Genomic DNA, 22,750 nt, shown 5'->3' on the forward strand with positions numbered 1-22,750 from the left:
TTAAGCAATGAAGTCTCTCTGAATTTGAGCAGAGTATGTGCTTCTCAAAGAAAAATCATCATTTTCTCCTGTGCACCATTGTTCATATTTATAGGCAAACGAGTGCACTGGGCTTGGGCCAGACTAATCCGGGTCCAATAAGGGAATAATTATTATTTGTTCTCTAATGGAAGCTTAATACAAATGATTGAAGTATAAAACATATATTAACCAGGGCCCATTGGGCCAGCCCAAATATAACCACGCTATAAGACTCACAACAAATTGTTGTTCCAGTCTGGGTGTCGTGGGCTACGAAGAAGATGCGAGGGACATGATCTGTCAGTGTAGTGGCAGTACAGTTCTGAACCGACGGCGTACATTCTCGATGTAACTTCCTTTGCAGGTTAATTATGGGGACATAGCTCCACACTTCTTGTGATGATGTCAGAATCAGGGACACTTTATCACGCCGAACTCACCCATCCGATCTAGGTTCGTTCACCAACATCCATCTTCATTTACTAGGGTCCCAGTTCGTTTACCAGGACCCGGGTTCATCCACGACGATCCCAGACTAATCTCAAACTTGGGAGCCACGACCTCTTCTGCTGTATCTCGGGAAACATCCCAGGACGCGGTCCCGGGAGTATGCAACACACCAAGACGATGGTCCAGGCTTATATTCTGGGATACCCTTTGGGCCTTATCGAGACTTGGGCTGTCAATGTTCGTTCTCTCTCTGTCTACTGCGACTGATCCGGGCTTTAACTCCCTGGAAGGCGGCCCATAAACTTAGTGTATGGATTCGTACTCTTGGGGAGAGACGGGGATAACAATTACAATATTAATAGTTGGAGAGAATATAGACTAATATTATAAATATTAAAAATATAATGATATTAATTGTTAAGAGTTAAAGAAAATATTTAAAATGAATAGAATATATTAAAAATATAATATTTAAAGGATATAGAGAAAAAAAAATATAGAAGTTGATGTATAATGTAAAGTAAAAATTAAAATAGTGCTTTGGTAAGGTATTTTGAAGGGTAAAAAATAGTATTTATTATGAGTGCTCTTAATGAATAATATTATTACATATGTAGAGACAATAACAATTATTCATTGAGTTAATATTATTTTATTATTTTTTTTCTTTTTCTTTATATATTAATTATATTGTTTTTTTTTCTTTTAGTATTTTAATGAATAAAAAATTAAATTTTGTTTTATATTGTTTTTTTAGTATTTTAATGAATAAAAATTAATATTTAAATGATGTATTGAAAATATGACTTATGATATAATGTAAAATAAAAGAAAAACTAACATTATGGTGATGGATTTGAAAATGTGTTTACAAGATATAGAAAAGTCAAAATATTTCATAATGGGTATGTTTTATTATTATTATTATTATTTAATAAATATTATTTTTTAAAATGTATAATTATTTAATGTTTGAAAATAACTAATTTCATAAATTTTGTGAGGTATATAAAGAAATAAAAGAAAGAAAGGGTTAATGCATTATAATTTAATCTGTGAAATTATATTAAGGATTCATTTAATGTAACCCAATCCGGGTACCTTCATCCACAAATTCAATCCAAGCCAAGCCAGACTACTATCAGTGGTGAAATCGCAGCCGCTCAATTCAATCCAACGGACTAGACATTTGCCACGTCAGTGATCCGCGACAAAGTACCTGTCCAATCAGAATACGTCTTGGTCCTATATAAAGAGTTTCTTTCCCCACTCTGATTTCACCATACATTCATTCCTTCATTCCCGAATTCACTCTCTTTTCTTTCTCTTCTCCGATTCGATTCTACCGAAAACCCTAAAACCAATCAGCGATGGCACCAACGAAAGGCGAGAAGAGGCCCGCGGCGGAGAAGAAGCCCGTAGCGGAGAAGTCGGCGAAGGTGGAGAAGAAGATCGCGAAGGAAGGAGGCAGTGACAAGAAGAAGAAGAAAATGAAGAAGAGCATGGAGACTTACAAGATATACCTATTCAAGGTCCTGAAGCAGGTTCACCCCGACATTGGGATATCCGGCAAGGCAATGGGGATCATGAACAGTTTCATCAACGACATTTTCGAGAAGCTTGCTCAGGAATCGTCTCGTCTTGCTAGGTACAACAAGAAGCCCACCATTACCTCTCGGGAGATCCAGACCGCCGTTCGATTGGTTCTTCCAGGCGAGTTGGCCAAGCACGCCGTCTCCGAGGGCACCAAGGCCGTCACCAAGTTCACCAGCTCTTGATTGATTTTTCTTCTTTCGTTTTGGGGATCTTGATTATGATGATGATGATGATGATGTTTTGGATTGATTGTTTATAAATTGAGTGGTATTAATGAATGAGATTATCAGATTTATGGTTCATCGCTTTGGTATTTTTCAGTTTATTTATCACATTTCACTTTTATCATAAAGTTAATAAAATTTGGTGGAAAAAATATGCACAGAATATTGACATTAATTTAGTAGAAAAGTCCAAATTATGAACAAGAAGAAGATTGAGGCATAATGCGAATTTTGAAAAAAAGGACACAAAATTATGACTGAACGAAATGTTTGTAGTCTTGTAAGTTGCCAAATGGTTAGTTTTCGATAAGTTTCAAAATGGGCCCATTTTGTTAGATATTTAAGCGAGAAAGCCCATTGAGGCCCATGCCAAGTCTAGTCAATGGACACGTGTACGGCTTCGATGAGATCAGAAACCGCCATTATAGATGGGGTCATTGACTCAATTATCCAAATCCAAATTCTTGAGTCATTCCCATTCCTTAACCTCATCTTCCTCCTCCTCGTTCTCCTTCGTATCAGTTCTCTTTCTCTCTCTCTCTTCTTATTCAATCTTTAGAATGATTCTACATTGATACGGAGCTCTGATTCTCTTATTATTGTTCTCTAGCTCTATCTAATTTCGCTGTGAGAAACTATAAAGGCGGCTTTCCGGTTTGTTTGTGAATCTGTAGAAATTTTAGGGTTTAAGGGAAACAGGGTTTCGAAGAGCATCGTATAATGCCTTCGGTGCCCATTCAACGTCCTTTGCTTCCTTGCGTCACTTCTTTCCATGGTGGCTCTTGTACTCATCGTCTGAAACATCTTGAAAAAAGCGATCGTCGCGGTAATCTTAGTTAATATTAGGTTTTTCTCTATTTTGATTTCTCTCTTCTAGATTTTTTTTGGGCTTTCTGGGTTTCGTTTCATTTTTGGTCTTTGTCAACGGCAAATCGGAAACTTGTGATCGACGGATAATACAAAGCTTGGATCGCGCATCAATACCATTTTCAGGTTTTATTTTTAATTCATTGATTTGATTTGTGTTATTATGATTCATGATGTGCAATTGATGCTCTTAGATTGATGGGTTTTCTAAGTTGTTGTCTTTGCTTGTACTTGGTAGAGTCTGTGTCTGTAGATGGAAGTTAGCTCTTGTTCTGATAAGTCGGAGTGGTGTCAAGATGTAAGCAGCTTTGGAAGTCTGCCATCATCTATCAAGGAAAATTACTACCCTGAATTTGACAGTGTCGATGATTTGGCTAATGAGCTTGATGATTTGGTGAATGAACTTGACACTGCCATTTCCCTGACTTTACATGTGAAGGAAGAAGAGGAACAGTTGGAACATGACAATGATTCTTCTAATGGGGATGATGATGATGTCAGTAATGTCAAAGAGAGACATGGTTGTGAAGGACATGAGATAGAGTATGCAAAACCCTCTCAGAAGTCACTGAGCAAATGTTTATCCTTACCAGTCCCGGATAGAGAGGATGGCGAGCTCGGAACTTCAACGAAAGGACCTTTCTCTGAGGGCCCTTCTCTTAGTGCCTACTCTCGGTCAAAATCTTTGCCAGTGAGTATGCTTTAATTGAGTTAACATACCTTGAGATTGTGTTTGAATTTCTACGAATGTTGTGGCTTTATTTTCATAATCGAGTTACTTTAATTGAGTCACCATGAGAGAATGAGTTTGAATTTCTTCTCAGTTTGGTCTTGACTTGATATCATATTCATATCCCCTTTTCATTGTTGATTCGCTTGCATTGTCAAAATTTAAGGAAGTTTGTGGCTTTATATTCATTATGAAGTTGATTGAACTGCTGTGTAATGAGAATACCCCTAGAAATCCATGTTAAATGCTTAAGATGATTGAAAATACTTTTTAGTGTCTATGTTCACGGATTAGTTTCCTTATTTTTGATATGGCAGACCCCTTTGAAACCTGTATCCGCCATGAAAGGTAGCCGTGAGAAACGAGGCGCATCAGTGATGAAACTAAGCGTGTCATGGGCCCCCGACGTGTATGATCCAATTCCGACGTCCTTGTCGCACACTTTCACAGGAAGCAAGAAACAACAGCACAAGTCTAAGAATAACAAGAAGAACTGGAAGAACGGGAAAAAAGGGCAGAAGGGAAATTCTTCTCGAGGGAGCAGTGGCAAAGACAAGAAACAACGCGGTAAATCTTCTGGAAATTCTAGTGGTTATAGTAAATCAATTGATACTCGTGATAGGCTGGTGGATCCTAACGATGATTTTACCGTTGGTAGCCTAGACTCGAAGTCCAATTGTGGGACTTCCTTTTTGAAGAATTCGCATACCAAGATGCACTATCCAGTTGCAGAGGCCTTGTGAGTGAGTCAGGCACGTCCATCCACATCTGTGTATAAATAATTCTTGGTTGTTTTGAAGAGAACTTGGATTTCTTTTTTTGTTGTTGATCGATCAGTGTCTGTGAAAGAACATGAACCATGTGATATGTTAATGTTGTTGTTGTGGCATTTTGATTTTACCAGGCGTGGCTTTTGGTTGATTGTGCATTTAGTAAACAATAAACATTGTGGTGTGGTGTTGTGTGATCAGTTGGTAAGTGATTTTTGTTTCTTTGAATGGATAATATTATGTAAAAAATATTTGGGGTAAAATATTTGTAAAAAATCTCTTGTGGACATATAAAGAGATCCAAGTAGAGTAGAACAAGTTAGGCGGTCATGGGGAGTGAAGAGGGTTGTACCTGAGTACCCCTCCTAAGCTAGGCATCACCTCCTAATACACTAAAACCCCTCCATGTAGTTATGTTTTTGCCCCCAACTTTAATTGTCTTAATACTAATTATATTTTTCTATATGTACATATTAAATTACTTTTTAATTTATTATTCTAAAATAACTTTGTATATATTTAAAAATTATATAAATATGTACATTCTTTTATGTCATGTTTTATTAATTATTATTGGGTAGATAATTATTTGGTACTTTGTATTTTTGCAAAGTATCTTCTGTTTTCAATAATGATTTACATATTTAGTACTCTAAACTCAAATTTAATTAATAAAATTTTACCAATTTAATTAAACTACTGTCAATTATGTAAGTTTTAAATTTAAATTTAATTACTTAATTATATATGACTGTTGATTATATTGATAAAATTTAATCTATCAAATTTGAGTCTAGGGTATCAAATATGTATAATTTTAAAATACGCATTATTGAAAAAAGAGGGTACCAAAATGATACTTTATAAAAATTACAAAACATAAGGTACCAAATAAGTAAATTCTCATTATTATTTAATAATATTTTATAAATATAATTCTATTGAGTTATAACATTCTCATGTTAATAAAAATATATTGATTATAACATTATTTCTATAGAAGAATTTACTGTAATTTTTAAAAAAAGAAAGTGAGTTAATTGTTTCTTAACATTTAAGCTATTCTTTTCTGTCACTGCTTAATTAAAATTTAGCTTCAAAGTTCTAAGCAGTAACAACAAAATATTTGAATGCTTGTTGAGAAGCTCTAGCGAGGTCCCATTTGTACTCACATATTAGGGTATTTTTACTCATATTTATTTGTAATATCATACTTAATTTTTTTTAAATGCCACCATAAAATAATCTCTCATATATATGCCATTTTAAAATTTTGGACAAAAATACCCATCAGGACCCCTCACCTTCTCTCTTCCCAGCCAAACCGAACTCTTTCCTCTTCCCAGCCAAACCAAATTCTTCCCTCTTCCCAGCCAAACTCTCTCATTTCTATCTCATTATTTTCTCTCGGGTCACATTCTCACCATCTCAGGCGAAGCTCTCTCTCTCCCCACAGTCGCCGTCGCCACCGTCTTCTCCATCTCCGGCCACGGTAAGGTAAGACATTCGGTTTTCATGTGTTTTTTAAAAAAAAAAATTGAATCGTAATGTATAAATCGATGAAATGGGTTTGATTGTTAATCTTTATTTTGCAAAAAATGTAGCTTAAAATGGGTCTGATTCTATGTGCATTCTGCAAATTCTGCAAAAATTTTGTGGGTCGATGTTCTTTCGATTCCACGTCGATGCTCCATCGATTCTCCATCGATGCTCCATCGATGACATACAGTGAGTAATCGATGCTCCATCGATTCTCCATCGATGGTATATCGATGCCATGTCGATTCTTTCATAATCGATGCATAATCGATACTGAAGTATAATCGATGCCACATCGATGCCACATCGAGTCCATATCGATGCTGAACATATATGGCATCGATTCGACATCGATACACCATCGATACACCATCGAAAATAACATCTCAATTGGATGTTCGCATCAGCATCGACATGGCATCGATGCTACATCGATGCTACATCGATTCTACATCGATGCTACATCGATGCCATGTCGATACTGATTCATAATCGATGGCAAACGATGGTTTATTGATGCCACATCGATGCCATATTGATGCTGAACATATATGGCATCGATTCCATGCTCCATCGATGTTATTTCGATGGTACATTGAGCCCATTTCGATGCTGAACAAAAGATTGAGTATTTTTTATAAATTCAACTAATTCTTTTTTTTTTTTTTGATATTTTGCAGATGCCACCCAAACGTATCCCACCACTTGAGATCCCTATGGAGGATCATTATGTCGGTCGTATGACCTATAGGGGTTCCGGGAGGTTAACAAAATTGAAGAAAAGATTTGAGGAGCATGGATTGTTGGGGAGGGTGAATGAGTCTGTTTTTGGACCATTCTTCACAGCCCCTCCCTTTTCGTTCTCTGGGGCATTGGTTCACACACTACTTTTGCGGAAGGTCAAGTCTCCGCGTGGCGATGAGGTGCACTTCTTGATGGGCCCAAACTTATGTAAGTTTGGGGTGCACGAGTTCGCCATTATCACCGGCCTGAGCTGCTCCTGTCCACCACTTGCTGTTGACATTGAACCTCACATTACTTCCTCCCGCCTAGTTGATACATATTTCAGTGTGGAACCCGAAAAAGACATTCGGTTCAGTATCTTGGAACGAGCTTTTAGTATGTGCGATGTACCTGATGATTTGTACAAGCTCGGTTTGGTTTACTTTGTGGAGGGGATACTATTGGGCGCTGAGAACGACAATGCTATTTGGCGAGATTCATTGTCGATGGTCGAGGATTTAGATTATTTTGAGAAGTATCCATGGGGATCCCTTTCATTCGATACAACTGTGAAACAATTCAATAGAGATATGAAAGCGATTGGTGGTACAATACCAGGTAAGAAGGCGAAGAAGATCATTGAGGCGGAGTCTTCTAAGGGTTTTAAGGTGGAGGCAAAGTACACTTGCAAGGGGTATCCACCAGCCTTGCAATATTGGGCGTACGAGACGATTCTTGATTTACAGAAGGAACACGCCAAGCCCTGTGGATTCAAGTTCCCTAGGATGCTACAGTGGGAGAGCATAGGCCAGCCGAAGCATTTGCATTTGAAGGATGTACTTGCGAGGAGACATGTAAGTTATAAAACATTTAAATAATTCAAGAAATTTTGAATTATACTAATCAACTTATGTCATTTCTAATTTGATTGTTGTGTTTCCATTACAGTTGTCATGCATTTCTATCCTAAGGCCTCGACCAAATGAGCGAGACTTCTTTGATGCCGTATATCAGAGGACAGAGGGGGATGCTCCTAGGTATGCGATGCTGCAGAATATGATCCAGCCTGCACCAGAGGATGGAAGACCTTACGATCCTGAGGCAGAGGCTGTTGCGGTGGCTGAGATAGCCGTTGAGGCTGGCATATTTGTGGAGGATGCCCCGACAGAGTCTGCTCCAGATACTAGTACAGAACCTACTTCTGCTCCTGCTCCTGCTCCTGGGGCTTATGAGGAGGTGTTGGGTGAGATAGCCAGACTATCAGGTGCAGTGGACGATGTTAAGGCCACTCTAGGTATCGTCCTTAAAAATCAAGAAGTCATATTAGAGAAGCTGGCAACACTAGGTAGTATACCTACTCCTGCACATACTCATGCACCCACTCCAACAGATGATGTAGAGTACGACATCCTCCCCTCATGTTACGAGCCTTCTGTTGGAGAAGCCACACCTTCTCAGCCAGTGCAGACGGTCTTAGGTACGACTAATCCATGAGTTTTTTTTTTGTTTTAAAAAGATTAGATACTAATTGCTCCTTTACAGGTAAGCGTACTAGACAGAGACCAGTAAGGTACGAGGACTATACTCCAGCAGCCAAGAAACCAAAGTTCAAGGACCCAGTTACGATCCTTCCTTTAAAGGTGTTGGATCAAGATATGTTGACAACTTTTAACCAATGGGTACTCGGTGAGATTGATAACAGCAGACCGAGGAAGTTGGAATGTTGTGATGGGACCCCTGTTTGGTTCTTGAAGTTGAAGGTGGCAAAAGAATGGTTGGCAGAAACTGTAAGTCTCTTATGTTTGTTAGAACATTTATCTCATTTTAACAATCCACTCTTCCTTAACGTTACTCTATTTATTTGCAGCATCTCGACGCTGCGAATTATCTTATACGGAGACGTCTTTTTGAGTTGCCGAAGACGTACCCCGTGAAAGCCACCGTACTTGATTCATCATTTGCACAATATATTTCTGCCAGATACGAGGAATTCAAGAAAGATGGCAGGACTTACCAATGGGACTCGGACATTCTTGATTTCCTGAAAGGAGATGCCAAAAAGTACAAGAAGCCTTGGGGTGATTGCAACGAGGTCTACTTCCACTGGTGCATGGAAAATCGGCATTGGGTCCTTTGCGAAATAAATTTCGCTGATTGGATGATCACTGTATTTGACTCAGATCATTCTAACTTTAGCCATACTAAGTTGTCTGAGTTGATGGAGCCTTGGACTAGGATGCTTCCATCTTTACTCAACGCTTCTGGTATGTTTAAAGGACACCCCAAGTTAAAAATAGCTAGACCGAAGATCACCGTTCCAAACTTTGATTGGCGGCGCATGTCCACTGATATTGTCCCACAGTCTAGAACCAGGTAGACGTACTAAATTCATATTTTCAATAATGTTCTCCTTTAATTTTCAATACACTCACAATAAAGATTTCTTGGTTTCAGCGGAGATTGCGGTGTATTCGCCATCAAACACTTGGAGTTCATTCTTGGAGACATTCCCTTATCATATGCCATCGAGGACAACATTCAGTACTTCAGGGATAAATTATGCATCGACATTTTTTATGAGAATGTGTACCCTTGATGTTAGAACATTTATTTTGATTTCGATGACACACAATAGTATATTTCTCCTTAGTATTGTATATAAAAAATGTCGTTTCGATTAACAAAGTCCATTAATACACAAATATAAAGAGTAACAAAGTCCATTAATACACAAATAAAAAGAGTAACAAAGTCCATCAATACACAAATAAAAAGAGTAACAAAGACCATTAGTACCCAAATAAAAAGTTTAACATTGATGCCATAAATTTCAAACACGAACTTTACAAGTTGCCCTATTATGGCCTAGACCTCCACAAGTGCTGCACTTGCGTGGAACAACCAATTTATCTCCATTGGAAGGATGGCGTTTCGTCTTAGGCCTACCTTGTTTCTTCTTTGGACGACCAACCGGGTTTTTCTGCGCAGGTGTTCTCACTGTTATTGTCATAATGTCATGTGGAACAATCCACTCTTCCTCGTTACCAGTAGGATATATAGATTCTGTGTAAGAGGACCTCCATGTCTCAATTTTATAGTAATCTGAACACAACGAATAAAAGTTCACCCCTCGCTTAAGGGATCCAGATAGTGCATGAGCACATGGGATACCAATAATCTGAAACACGCCGCATGTGCATGTCTTATTCAGGAGGTCGACTTCACCATTCAGCTCACCATCTAACACATGGAACTCATGCCTCCCTATTGCATAAGGAATCAAGAATCGAGCTTTCTCAGCCATATCCACCAAATTTTTCTCATAGGTCGGTGCAAGAGTGGTAGTTGTCTTCTCGCTAGTTTCTCTCCTATTACAGAACCAGGACTGTAGTGTGAAGCGAATAAATTCGACGAATGTAGTTATCGGAAAGCTCCTAGCGTCCCGGGTCTTATTGTTGAAACTTTCAGCGTAATTGCTTGTCATTATATTATACCTAGTATCCAGGAAAACTAAAATTTAATAGTAACATACATTTAGAAGATTTCAAAAATTAAAATACAATTGACAATGACATACCTATTTCCAGGAAAGTAAGCACGGGACCACTTATCAAAACCCATTCCTTCTAGGTATTGAGCAATGGCTGGGTCTTTTGATTTGATTTTTTCGAAGTTAGCGTGGAACTCGAATTTCCTAAAAGCATATGCCGCATTATACATCAACACATGACAATGATCAGTCTTGAATTTAGCAACCACATTCATACTAATGTGGTGGTAGCAAGCACCGTGATAGGCATCAGGGAAAATAGTTTCCAAGGCATGTGTAATACTTGCATGCCTGTCAGATACAAACGCCAGGTCCTCGACTTCCCCAATCGCTTCTTTTAGCTTTGACATGAAATACTTCCAAGAATCATGATTCTCACTATCCACAATACCAAATGCAACTGGATATAGATGGTTATTTGCATCCAGTGCGACTGCACATAACATCTGCCCACCGTATTTTGTCTTTAAAAAGGTACCGTCCACACATAACACAGGACGACATGTACGAAACCCTCTTCTACTAACTCCGAGTGAGAAAAAGCAATATTTGAATCGATCTTCCTCAGTGACAAAATCTGTCAACGTCCCGGGATTTTTCTGTTGAAGCATGAACAGGTACGATGGTAACTTCTGGTAGGATGCTTCCAGTGTCCCTCTGACATAAGAAAGAGCCTTCTCTCGACATCTCCAAGCTTTTCCATATGATAACTCAATGCCATAATCATTCTTAATGTCCTCTCTTATGTTGTTTGCCATGTACGCATTCGATCCAGTCTGATATTTTTTCTTTATGCAATGACCAATAACCCAAGGTGCAGCTTGGCGATGGCCTTTATGTCGGAGGTCAAGTGAGCAAGTGTGTTTGTTGGTGAAACGAGTTATCTCGAACATATCAGATTTAGGAATTCTCTTCCCCCTCAATCTCCACCCACAATCAGGATCCTTGCAAGTGATATACCAAACTTCAGTACCTGACTTCTTCACCACAAACTCGAAGTTCTGCTTCATTGCATACAAGTGTGCCTTCGTCTTCAACTCTAACTTGTTCTCAAAAACTTTCCCAACTTCTATTACTCCACAACTCACCCTAGATAACGTGGGGATAACATAAGAGGGGCATGGGATATCTTCAGCAGTATACGCTGGAGAACTCCATCTATTTCCATCATCTTGTGTAGTTGGACGACTGCTCTCTGATCCAGCAGTCCTCCGTCCTTGGCTTTCTTGACGACTTGGCAATGGTCGTACATTTAAATTATCTACTTGAACCACATGTAGCATCGACAACTGATCCTCTGAGTTATCATCAGAACTACTGCACCCCTCAACTCTTTCATCATCATCACCAAAAAGGGCAACTGGATCGTCATTGACATAAGGCTCATACTCATACCCATCATCATGCGGGAGATTTGTTGGGGGAAAAAAGGTTTCATTATGACTAGGACCTCCCATGCATACACTTGGCCCAGTAGATGTTTGTGGAATAGCCGTGCATGATTGATTATGATTTTCCATATTAACACTCGCTCTAGGAGATGGATCAATAAGAGCAATGTTCTTTGCAATCGAACTAACGCATAAAGGAACCCGATGTTTTAAGGACTTTGAATTTTCAAGAATAAGAGCACTAACTCCTTCATCATCTGTGATTTCAATGGGATCTACACTAAAATCATTGCATGTAAACGGCACTTCCAACTTTAAGTCAAACAATGACCGATCCACTTTCAACTTTGAATACAACTTCTCCAATAATTCTATGTAACCAACATCAATTGGTACATGTATTATAGTGTTCGAACCAGCTTTGAAATTCCATTTTTCTCCTTTCTGTTCCCAAACACCGTTGTAAGAAACAATTATATTAACTCTGGAACCTGCAAATTTACAAAAAAAAACATAAGAAAATTATAAAAATAAAGTGTAATCTATGAAGAATCGATGGTAAATCGATGCCTATGAAAATCTGTATTGTAGTTCAAAATCGATGCCACATCGATGACATTTCGATGCATCATCGATGCTGATGGTTGCCATTTCGATGCGATACCATTTCGATGCCACATCGATGCCTTACCGACGCTGAACCAAATAAACATATATGGCATCGATTCAACATCGATACCACCATCGATACATCATCGATACCAACATCGAAATTATATAATCGACGTTAGTATCGATGGTGTATCGAAATGCCATCGATGCCATATATGTTCATTTGGTTCAGCGTCGATGTTACATCGATGCCACATCGATGCTACATCGACGCTGAACCAAATAAACATATATGGCATTGATGTCATTTCGATACACCATCGATACTAACGTCGAAATTTGCCTCAGTATCGATATGGAATCGATGTAGAATCGATGTGGAATCGATGCTGATGGTTGCCCTATGTATGCGATTCAATTTCGATGTAATATCGATGCCACATCGAGTCCATATCGAGTCCATATCGACGCTGAACCAAATCAACATATATGACATCGATGCAACATCGATACACCATCGATATTACATCGAAAATATCATCTAATTTAGATGTTCGCATTAGCATCGACATGGAATCGATGGGGAATCGATGGAGCATCGATGTACTATCGATTTTGGAAATCTCAGATCCGAAGAACAGTTCAAAAGTTGCAGAAAAAAATACAAACTCAACTGCGGAACAGTTCAAATCTAATTTCTAACTATGGCATTTCATATTCATAAGTAAATTAATGAAATGATACTTACCCATGATTTTTTCTCTTAAAAACGCCAAGAAACTTCCAATCCGTTCCACCTCCGAGCTGTGAAAAAATGGCTGTAAATGAGGGATGAGAGAAAGAGATAGAGAGAGTGAAGTGTTAAATTTGAGTGAGGAGGGGAGGAGGGTATTTGTGTCCAAAATATAAGAGGGGGCATAATATGGGGAGAATTTTTATGTTGTTATTTAAAAAAAATTAAATATATTATGATGCATAAAGGGTAAAATTTCCCCCTATTAATATCACTAAAATATTTTTATTATATTTTAAATTATTAGTAAAATATGTATGTATGTGACATGAGAATTGTAAGAGATTAATAGAAAAAGAAGATTGTTTAAGTATTTCCCATATTTGTATTTCATGATTGTCTCACGATCAAATTGAGGAAAGAGAAGTATTGAGTACCACATTGGATTGTAATAGATACTAAGGGTCTGATTGATTCGTGATTATAAAATTATATTTTAAAAAAAATGTGATTCTAAAATAAAATTTTGAATTTAGTGATTGAAAATATGTTTCCAAAAATGTGATTGGTTCGTAAATTATTTTTTAATTTTAAAAAATTAAATATATAATTGATAGAATATTTGAAATTATAACAAAAATAGAATATGTGATTGGTAGAACTAAATCTAAAAATTATTTTTGAAGATGTGAAAGAGAAGTTAAATGAGATAGGGGAAACAAGTGAGGACTGGTTGGAATGTGTTTTTCTTTGTTTTGGATAAATGAATTGTATACTAAGAAAATGTGAAATAGTCGATTTTACTTTTTCAGGCTAAAATTCAATTTTGTATTTGAACACAATTTTTGAAAATAACAAACCAATCAGTTATTCTTTGTGGGCCCATGTATTTTGTGTTTTCAAAATTATAAAATTATTTTCAAATTACATACCAATCAAGCCCTAAAATAAATAAATGCAACAAAATATAATTGAATTGAAGATGAGTTATAGTGAAATTGAAAAATGGAATTCAAGGCAACTTATAAAAATTAAAAAATATCTCAACTCTAATTATTTAATAATTTAGCTTTATTAGAAAAGTTAGAGATGAGAAACTGAGATATATTACAAACATACTTAATTTGATATTTTGTTGAAAAAAAATCCCACATTATTGCAAACTCTATTAAAAATCTGTAATCTCATATATAAAATGTAAGCATCATGGCTCATCTTGGCATTGATATTAACAATATAATCTTCTTCTTGGTACATTAAAATTATAACCAACACACTACTCTAACCATTATAAAGAAATTCAGCACTGGAAACTTTTTTGTGTCTTTATTGTTTTCTCTTACCAATCATCAAGTGAAATGAGAACGAAATACCAATATCATAAACACATCAAGTGGAATTGGTATGAGCTTAACCTGTTAGAAAGGAAGGCAGAAGATAATCATAGGGCACTTTCATATGCATATCACAAAGAAAATACAGAATACCAATTTGGCTAACCAAAAAAAAATGCAGAATATGAATTGGGATAGTTGATATTCATACTTGTTGCACAAGTGATTTCCAAAAAAGAAAAAGATAATAATAAAACACCCCAACTTGATCTTCAATTGTGCAGAATAGCACATAACAATCAGAGTTTGGGAGAAGATGACAGAAACAAATCGAAGAGAGAGAGAATTGGTATAAAATGAGCCCAATAAGTTTATTATTATTAAATTTCAAAACAATACTTAATTTTACAAAAAAAATACCGATTACAAAACTATTTTCATATAGTTACAATTTAAATTTAAATCTGAAACCAAACTAATAAATGCTCACAAATATCGTAAATCAAATTTAAAAAATGTATAAATTAATTGATAATTATCTTCTAATTAAAAGCTATAAATAGAAGATAAAAAGCTCTTAAGAAATTCATTCTAATTCATTTGTCAAAATCTAGACTTTTCAAAGCAAGATTTCTCTTTTGAAACACCATGCATCTGGGGAACAATTCAAAGCCAATGCGTTATAGTCGTGAGGTATATATATATATATATATATATGATGATATTGCTTATTCTATTATTCTCTTTTTATTAATTATCTCATGAGTTTCCTTAATTGCTAATTGTGTTATATATCATTAACATGATGAGGTCTCTCTATATTCACTTGTTAAAACCAGTAATTTGCAAAGCTGCAAAATCCAAAATATCAATATTCCAATACCTACAAGAGTGATCCTAAATATATTGAGAGTCAAATTAAAATCAACCAACATAGGGAGCAACTCAGAAAATGGGAGGTATAACAATAATCTAACTTCTTATATATATATATATATATATATATATACTCTAATTAATGGTTTTGTTTCGTGTCTAGGGTAAAATATTTGTAAAAAATCTCTTGTGGACATATAAAGAGATCAAGTAGAGTATAACAAGTTAGGAGGGTTATGCCTGAGTACCCCTCCTAAGCTAGACATCACCTCCTAATACACTAAAATCCCTCCACGTAGTTATGTATTTGCCCCAACTTTAATTGTCTCAATACTAATTATATTTTTATATATGTACATATTAAATTAATTTTTAATTTATTATTCTAAAATAACTTTGTATATATTTAAAAATTATATAAATATGTTTTTTTTTATGTCATGTTTTATTAATTATTATTTAATAATATTTTATAGATATAATTTTATTAAGTTATAACATTCTCACATTAATAAATTATAACATTATTATTATTGAGAGATTTTATCGTGATTTTTTTAAGGATTTATATTTTTTTGGATTATGTGTTTTGTCAATTTATTTTTTTGGATCATGTATTTTGACAAATTACTTTTTGGACTTTATGTTTTGTAAAATGATTAAAATAGAACCTTAAACTCAATTTCGATGAAGAAAAAATTGAATATAACAACACAGTTTATAAGTAGAATGATTTTATTTTTGTTCCAAATTGTTAGTTTGGTAAATTATTTGTGATTTTAGTTGAGAAAACATTGACCAAAATCGAGTTTAGGGTTCTATTTTAACAATTTTACAAAATATAGGGCCCAAAAAGTAATTTGTCAAAACACAGAGTCCAAACAGGTAATGAGATAAAACACAGGGTCCAAAAATATATAAATCATTTTTTTAAAAAGAAACTTTGAGTTAATTGTTTCGTAACATTTAAACCCTTCTTTTCTGTCACTGCTTAATTAAAATTTAGCTTCAAAGTTCTAAGCAATAACAACAAAATATTTGAATGCTTGTTGAGAAGTTCTAGCAAGGTCCCTTTTGTACTCACATATTAGGGTTTTTTTACTAATATTTATTTGACATTTGAATATCGTTAAAATGTTTTTATTATATTTTAAATCATTAGTAAAATATGTATGTGATATGAGAATTGTAAGACATTAATAGAAAAAAGAGATTATTTAAGTTATTTCTCAGATTTGTATTTCATGATTGTCTCACGATCAAATTGAGGAAAGAGAAGTATTGGGTACCACATTGGATTGTAATAGATACTAAATTGAATGCAACAAAATATAATTGAATTGAAGATGAGTTACAGTGATATTGGAAAATGGAATTCAAGGCAACTTATAAAAAATTAAAAATATCTCTTATTTAATAATTTAGCTTTATTAGAAAAGTTAGAGATGAGCCATTGAGATATATAATGATATCCGAGCCATTAAAGCCTTAAAAAGGATTAGAGAACCAAGAAACACTATAGGAATATTGGAGAGAATCACTTGGAGATTTCTTTTATTCCATAATCAAATAGTTTCTTCAAGAAACTAAGCAAATAATGATGAGAGCTACAGAGCAATATATTTTAATAATTGCGACTTTGGAAGAAATATAGGAGATAATAGATGTTGAGATAAAGTACCACCGGCTATGGGATATTATTTTCTCATAATAAGGTTTACATCTAAGATGGAATTCCAATTCACACAACATACTTAATTTGATATTTTGTTGAAAAAAAATACCACATTATTGCAAACTCTATTAAAAATCTGTGATCTCATATATAAAATGTAAGCATCTCTATTTGAATTTTATATAACTATTCAAAGAATCTAGGCAATGATGCTGATTCATCTTATGGTAATTAAGATCTTCTCAATCTTTTTCAAAGAATATTTTGTTACTGTGTCTTTCTCATCATGGCTCATCTTGGCATTGATATTAACAATAAAATCTTCTTCTTATAAATAACAATAACAGCTATAGAATAATCTCTATAAGAGACATCAATAACAATCTTTTTATTTTACCGATTGGTTTTAAATTTTCTCATAAATATTTTCTAAAGTTGAGAAAACATTGATCAAAACAGTAGCCTACATACCAACCAGCTCTTATGCCGGCCGTAGCACTAGAGTCTTTATGGTAAGTTTTCATTCCACTTTTTTTTGTTTTGTTTTGAAAAACATGTAAATTCCGCGAACAAGTTATTCCAAATTCAATCGAACCCTTTTTTCTATTATTAAAGTAAGATTTCACTGGTGGGGTTGCAATTATGTAAAAAATCTCTTGTGGACATATAAAGAGATCAAGTAGAGTAGAACAAGTTAGGCTGTCATGCAGAGTGAAGAGGAGGATTGCCACTGAAGAATAGTTTTGGCGATGAGTGAGTAGGGTTGTGCCTCAGTACCCCTAAATACACTAAAACACCTCCATATAGTTATGTTTTTGCCCCAATTAAATAACTTTGTATATATCTAAAAATTATATAAAGGGTTTATATTTTTTTGGACTTTGTGTTTTGACAAATTACTTTTTGGATCCTATGTTTTGTAAAATGGTTAAAATAGAATTCTGAACTCGATTTTGGTCAATGTTTTCTCAACTAAAATCACAAGTAATTTACCAAATTAACAATTCAGAACAAAAATAAAATCATTCTGGTTAAAAAATGTATTGTTATATTCAATTTTTTCTTCATCAAAATTGAGTTTAAGGTTCTATTTTAACTATTTTACAAAACATAGGGTCCAAAATACATAGGGTCCAAAATGTAATTTGTCAAAACACATAGTCCAAACAGATAATGAGACAAAACACAGAGTTAAAAAATGTATAAACTTTTATATAAATATGTACATTGTAAATTTGACATGTTTTATTAATTATTATTTAATAATATTTTATAGATATAATTCTTTTAAGTTACAACCCCTTGGAGTCATAAAAATATGTTGATTCTAATATTATTATTATAGAAAGATTTTATTGTGATTTTTTTAAGAGAATTTACTCATTTGATATTCTTTGTTTTTGCAAAGTATCGTTATAGTACCATCTGTTTTCAATAATGTTCATATGGTACCCAGTATTTTAAAAACATAGATATTTTGTATCTTAATTGATAAAGTTTTGTCAATATGACCAAATTATCAGCAATTATATATAATTTATTGCTCGTATGATTGATAATAATTTGATTAAATTGGTAAAATTTTATTAATTAAATTTGAGTTTAAGGTACCAAATATGTACAATTTTAAATATAGGATACCAAATATGTATAATTTTAAAATGCAAGTTACCAAATATGTATGATTTCAAAATACAGGGTACTAAATGAACATTATTTGTAAACAGAAGTTACCAAATGATTACCTACCCATTTTTTTAAAAGAAACTTTGAGTTAATTGTTTCTTAACATTTAAACCATTTTTTTTAATCACCGCTCAATTAAAATTTAACTTCAAAGTTGTAAGCAATAACAACAAAATATTTGAACGCTTGTTGAGAAGTTCTAGCAAGGTCCCTTTTGTACTCGCATATTAGGGTTTTTTTACTCATATTTATTTGACATTTGAATATAACTGAAATGATTTTATTATATTTTAAATTATTAGTAAAATATGTATGATATATGAGAATTGTAAGAAATTAATAGAAAAAGATTGTTTAGGGCTTGATTGGGGTCTAATTAGAAAACAATTTATATTGGAAAAGTATATTTAAAAAAAATAATTGAAAATAAGATTGATGATATGTTTTCAAAAACTTGATTGGTATAAGCTAAAAAAAATAGACTGGATACACACAAAATAAAATATTTGCATTTTCTTTAAGACTAATTATGGGTAGTTTTGGATTGGATTCCAAATAACTTTTTTTTTTTTTTAAAATAGTAAACCAATCAAGTATTTGTATGGGCATCACAGCTTTCTTGTTTTTAAAATCATAAAAACGAATTAGGATTCTAAACCAATAAAGCCCATTGTCTTACGCTCAAATTGAGTAAAATTAAGTATGGAGTACCACATTGGAAGTGATATTGAAAAATGGAATTAAGGGCAACTTATAAAAATAACAAATATCTCAGCCAAGGTTAACCTTCTCCAACCTGCAACTTCTAAAGCAAATAGACAAAATAGATGTTAACAAGAGTCTTCCTTTCAAAAATCAGTTTCTTTAGGTGGAAATACTCTATTATGACTGTTTAAAGAAAAATTGAAAAATGTTACCAAATAATATCCTGCAGAAGTCTACATTTTTATTTTAGGCTTGGATCTTTAAGAGTTAAGTTTTCAGTACAACACTTAATTGATAAGTGTTACAATGAGGATCTTTATGAGGGAGCAGCTTTCCCTTTAGTACTCAATTTTATTAAACAACATGTTATGTGCTTTTGAATCTCAATATCCATTTGCGGGGAGACGTCCGCCTAATTTTAGGCCTTCTAGTTAGGAATGATGATGAAAATATATCCAATTGCTGATTATACCCTGGCATATTGATAAAGAGAAATGACTTCAAAAGGCTCCGATGTTAATGTCCTGTAATGTATGGTGTTGATATGATCCATATTGGATCTGCCAGATGAGACATTTATGGGAGAAGAGGTTTTGGAAGAGTTTTAAACAGCCAACAAAAAAATCCAATAATCGCTTGTGCCTTGCACCTGCAGGCTCTTAAATATTTATACCAAGAACACAGAGTACCTCAAACGTGTATGCTAGGAGGGATAAGGGAAAGGCAAAGCAAAAGGGTAGTTGCTGTCCAGGGGTATTTGTCAATTAGAAGTTAGTTATGGGAGCTGTTATTGGGTGGGCATAGGGTGCATAATAATACATTGGGTAATGATATATATAGCTAGTAAGAGTTCAGTTGGAATCAAGCTGGAATTGAGTTGTATTTTCTGTTTGGAGAGACCAGGCTCTCGAACTACCTGGGTTTCAATACAAATCTGAGTTTTATTCATTCTGCTCTGTATTATTTCTTTGCTGTTATTGTTTGTTTGGCTGTTTGGAAAGAATCAGATAGGGAAATTCCTATCAGAAATTTCTTTTTATGTTTGATTTTTTTAGGGTTATACTAATTCCTTAATAATTCAGCTTTAGTACTACTACTGGCCGGAAACCTCAGTTTTTCTTCTAGATCCTTTTCCACTCTTAAGTTATTTATTAATTAGTACCTAAATTTGAATTGAAACTTATACTTGCTATGTTTGGTAGAGGAGAAAGTGAGGAAATTAAATTTAGAAGGGAAAATTAAGTAGAGATGTAGAGTAAAATCTAGAGTTGTTAGCTAAGGAAGAAAATGGCAGATAACATAATATACATCATCCATCCACCATAAAGATAACATGACCAGATTACACTGTGTCACATGAAATATAGTTCATAATAACAGACTATAAGCTAAAAAGTTTAGCAAAACTTTGAATAAACTTCCATGTTTGACTTAAAAAGTGAACAACAAGGAAATCAAAAGGTATATATTATGTATCATAACATACCTTCTATTTGATTCCCTTTATCTGTGTTTGTTTGGGCCAGAAATGAAACAACAACAACAATAATGTTAAAACATTATTAATAAAATATTATAATGCTGCTCATCACAAGTTTTACCATGGCTTAGGCCTATATTCAAACAACAAAATGATAATCAAACAAAGAGAAGCAGTTATATATAATGATAATAAATATGATAAAGAGCTTTGAAAATATTGATGTGTACTGATTCAAAATAGAACAGACCCATAGCAATATTGTCAAGCCTTGCCATAACGATAATATTAATATAGAAAGAGAAAGAGATTTTTACTTTCAAAAGATCAAATATATGCACTAACTAAACCTTTTCTTAGCTAAGGTTAACCTTCTCCAACCTGCAACTTTTTGCAAAATAATGATTAAGAATTTACACATACAGAAAAGGCCAAGGCCAACCTCAGGGGACTATCTACAAACACTTGGTTTACTAAATTAAGCAAACAGTAAGAATTAATGTGTTTGAAATATTTCCCATCCAAAAAATTATTTATGATTTTTCAAAAATTTATTCAATTCAACCCTCTATGTCAATACAATTAATAAAAAACTCATAAGCTTATGAAAAAGTATGCACTGATATGTTATTTTTAACAGAATGAATGGTTTCCGAATGTAGATTTTAATAAACATCCATGGAAATGGATACACCTTGAAGAATTAGTTGATAACATACGAAGATCTCCATAGATCTGAATGTCTAGATCTAGAGTGGAGTTAATCATAAAAACAATAGTCAAATGCCCTGTTTTCCCTTGACCATACAGATCTCCATAGATATCTGAATGTCTAGAGTTCATTTTTATATGAATGAATCAAAAGAAGAAGAGAATAAGAGAGAAAGGGAGAGAGAGTTGCAGTACCAGACTAGCTTTAAATGCTCGACTCTCCAATTCCTTGGACTTCATCTTGTTCTTGTTCGAAGAGAGAGAGAGAGTAACATATCAGAGTTTGGGAGAAGATGATAGAAACAGAGCCAAATAAGTTTATTATTATTAAATTTCAAAACAATACTTAATTTTACAAAAAAATACCGATTGCAAAACTATTTTCATATAGTTACAATTTAAATTTAAATCTGAAACCAAACTAACAAAAGCCCACAAATATAGTAAATCAAATTTAAAAAAAATGTATATATTTATTGATAATTATCTTCTAATTAAAAGCTATAAATAGAAGATAAAAAGCTCTTAAGAAATTCATTCTAATTCACTTGTCAAAATCTAGACTTTTCAAAGCAAGATTTCTCTTTTGAATCACCATGGATCTGGGGAACAATTCAAAACCAATGCGTTATAGTCGTGAGGTATATATATATATATATATATATACTAGAACGGATTAGAAGCCACATGTCACTCTCTTGTAGGTCCACATCATTATTATTATTTTTTAAATTTATTAATTGATTTTAAAAATAAAAAATAATTAAAAATCTATTTTAAATAATAAAATATTAAAAATTGTACGAAAAATTAAAAACTATTAAAATTATGATTATAAGAAGAATATCAGAGTTTATTTTTTTAAAAAACTTATTTCTCCTTTTTTTTTATTTCTTCTTCCCCATTTCTTTCTTCTTCTTCTCAACTTACGGCAACTGAGCTTGGGCAGATCTGGTTTGAGGGACTCGAATGCGCTTGGCATGTTGCAGAGGCATTTGGAGAGTAGTTTGAATTGTGGGTTCGCAGAGGAAAAGGATGAATGATTTTTGTGTTGTTGAGACTGCTGGTGGGATTGCG

At 33.9% G+C, this 22,750-nt stretch overlaps 4 protein-coding genes and 1 long non-coding RNA gene across 8 annotated transcripts; 3 read left to right on the top strand and 2 right to left on the bottom strand.

Annotated features, from left to right (window-relative positions):
* The first annotated feature begins 1,738 nt into the window (after positions 1–1,738).
* Positions 1,739–2,369, top strand: LOC133831760 (probable histone H2B.3). The gene has a single exon (XM_062262167.1). It carries the CDS (start codon positions 1,842–1,844, stop codon positions 2,247–2,249), a length of 408 nt encoding a protein of 135 aa, XP_062118151.1. The 5' UTR covers positions 1,739–1,841; the 3' UTR covers positions 2,250–2,369.
* Positions 2,370–2,740: 371 nt separating this feature from the next.
* LOC133831759 (uncharacterized) lies at positions 2,741–4,858 on the top strand. Of its 3 annotated transcripts, none has more exons than XM_062262165.1 (4): positions 2,741–3,284; positions 3,397–3,849; positions 4,206–4,455; positions 4,552–4,858. In XM_062262165.1, the coding sequence occupies exons 2-4, from the start codon at positions 3,412–3,414 to the stop codon at positions 4,629–4,631; spliced, it is 768 nt and encodes a 255-aa protein (XP_062118149.1). In that variant the 5' UTR covers positions 2,741–3,284; positions 3,397–3,411; the 3' UTR covers positions 4,632–4,858. The 3 variants fall into 3 exon arrangements, with proteins under 3 accessions (XP_062118149.1, XP_062118150.1, XP_062118148.1); XM_062262166.1 differs by having other exon boundaries at positions 2,742–3,284; positions 4,547–4,858; XM_062262164.1 differs by having other exon boundaries at positions 2,742–3,284; positions 4,206–4,858.
* An 854-nt stretch (positions 4,859–5,712) lies between these two features.
* On the top strand, positions 5,713–9,605 carry LOC133831762 (uncharacterized). 2 transcript variants are annotated; one of them, XM_062262170.1, is made up of 6 exons: positions 5,713–6,150; positions 6,878–7,774; positions 7,869–8,397; positions 8,463–8,707; positions 8,788–9,293; positions 9,375–9,605. In XM_062262170.1, exons 2-6 carry the CDS (start codon positions 6,878–6,880, stop codon positions 9,514–9,516), a joined length of 2,319 nt encoding a protein of 772 aa, XP_062118154.1. In that variant the 5' UTR covers positions 5,713–6,150; the 3' UTR covers positions 9,517–9,605. The 2 variants fall into 2 exon arrangements, with proteins under 2 accessions (XP_062118154.1, XP_062118153.1); XM_062262169.1 differs by having other exon boundaries at positions 5,714–6,155.
* Positions 9,583–13,442, bottom strand: LOC133831761 (uncharacterized). The gene is made up of 3 exons (XM_062262168.1): positions 13,222–13,442; positions 10,498–12,352; positions 9,583–10,414 (listed from the first exon to the last, which is right to left on the bottom strand). The coding sequence occupies exons 1-3, from the start codon at positions 13,223–13,225 to the stop codon at positions 9,751–9,753; spliced, it is 2,523 nt and encodes an 840-aa protein (XP_062118152.1). The 5' UTR covers positions 13,226–13,442; the 3' UTR covers positions 9,583–9,750.
* Positions 13,443–16,943: 3,501 nt separating this feature from the next.
* On the bottom strand, positions 16,944–22,278 carry LOC133831763 (uncharacterized). The gene is made up of 2 exons (XR_009892558.1): positions 21,869–22,278; positions 16,944–20,989 (listed from the first exon to the last, which is right to left on the bottom strand). It is a non-coding gene; the product is annotated as an uncharacterized LOC133831763 (long non-coding RNA).
* Between the last annotated feature and the right edge of the window lie 472 nt (positions 22,279–22,750).

This window comes from Humulus lupulus, chromosome 4 (genome assembly GCF_963169125.1).
Source record: "Humulus lupulus chromosome 4, drHumLupu1.1, whole genome shotgun sequence".
Lineage (NCBI taxonomy): Eukaryota > Viridiplantae > Streptophyta > Magnoliopsida > Rosales > Cannabaceae > Humulus > Humulus lupulus.

Bases quoted from the DNA above. Each gene is read 5' to 3' on its own strand.
- LOC133831761 (XM_062262168.1), bottom strand. The intron at 10,415-10,497 runs GTATGTCATTGT...CCTGGATACTAG, and splicing joins GCTTACTTTCCTGGAAATAG to GTATAATATAATGACAAGCA.
- LOC133831760 (XM_062262167.1), top strand. From the start codon at position 1,842: ATGGCACCAACGAAAGGCGAGAAGAGGCCCGCGGCGGAGAAGAAGCCC.
- LOC133831759 (XM_062262164.1), top strand. From the start codon at position 3,412: ATGGAAGTTAGCTCTTGTTCTGATAAGTCGGAGTGGTGTCAAGATGTA. The intron at 3,850-4,205 runs GTGAGTATGCTT...TTGATATGGCAG, and splicing joins CTCGGTCAAAATCTTTGCCA to ACCCCTTTGAAACCTGTATC.
- LOC133831762 (XM_062262170.1), top strand. From the start codon at position 6,878: ATGCCACCCAAACGTATCCCACCACTTGAGATCCCTATGGAGGATCAT. The intron at 8,398-8,462 runs GTACGACTAATC...GCTCCTTTACAG, and splicing joins GCCAGTGCAGACGGTCTTAG to GTAAGCGTACTAGACAGAGA. The intron at 8,708-8,787 runs GTAAGTCTCTTA...ATTTATTTGCAG, and splicing joins AAGAATGGTTGGCAGAAACT to CATCTCGACGCTGCGAATTA.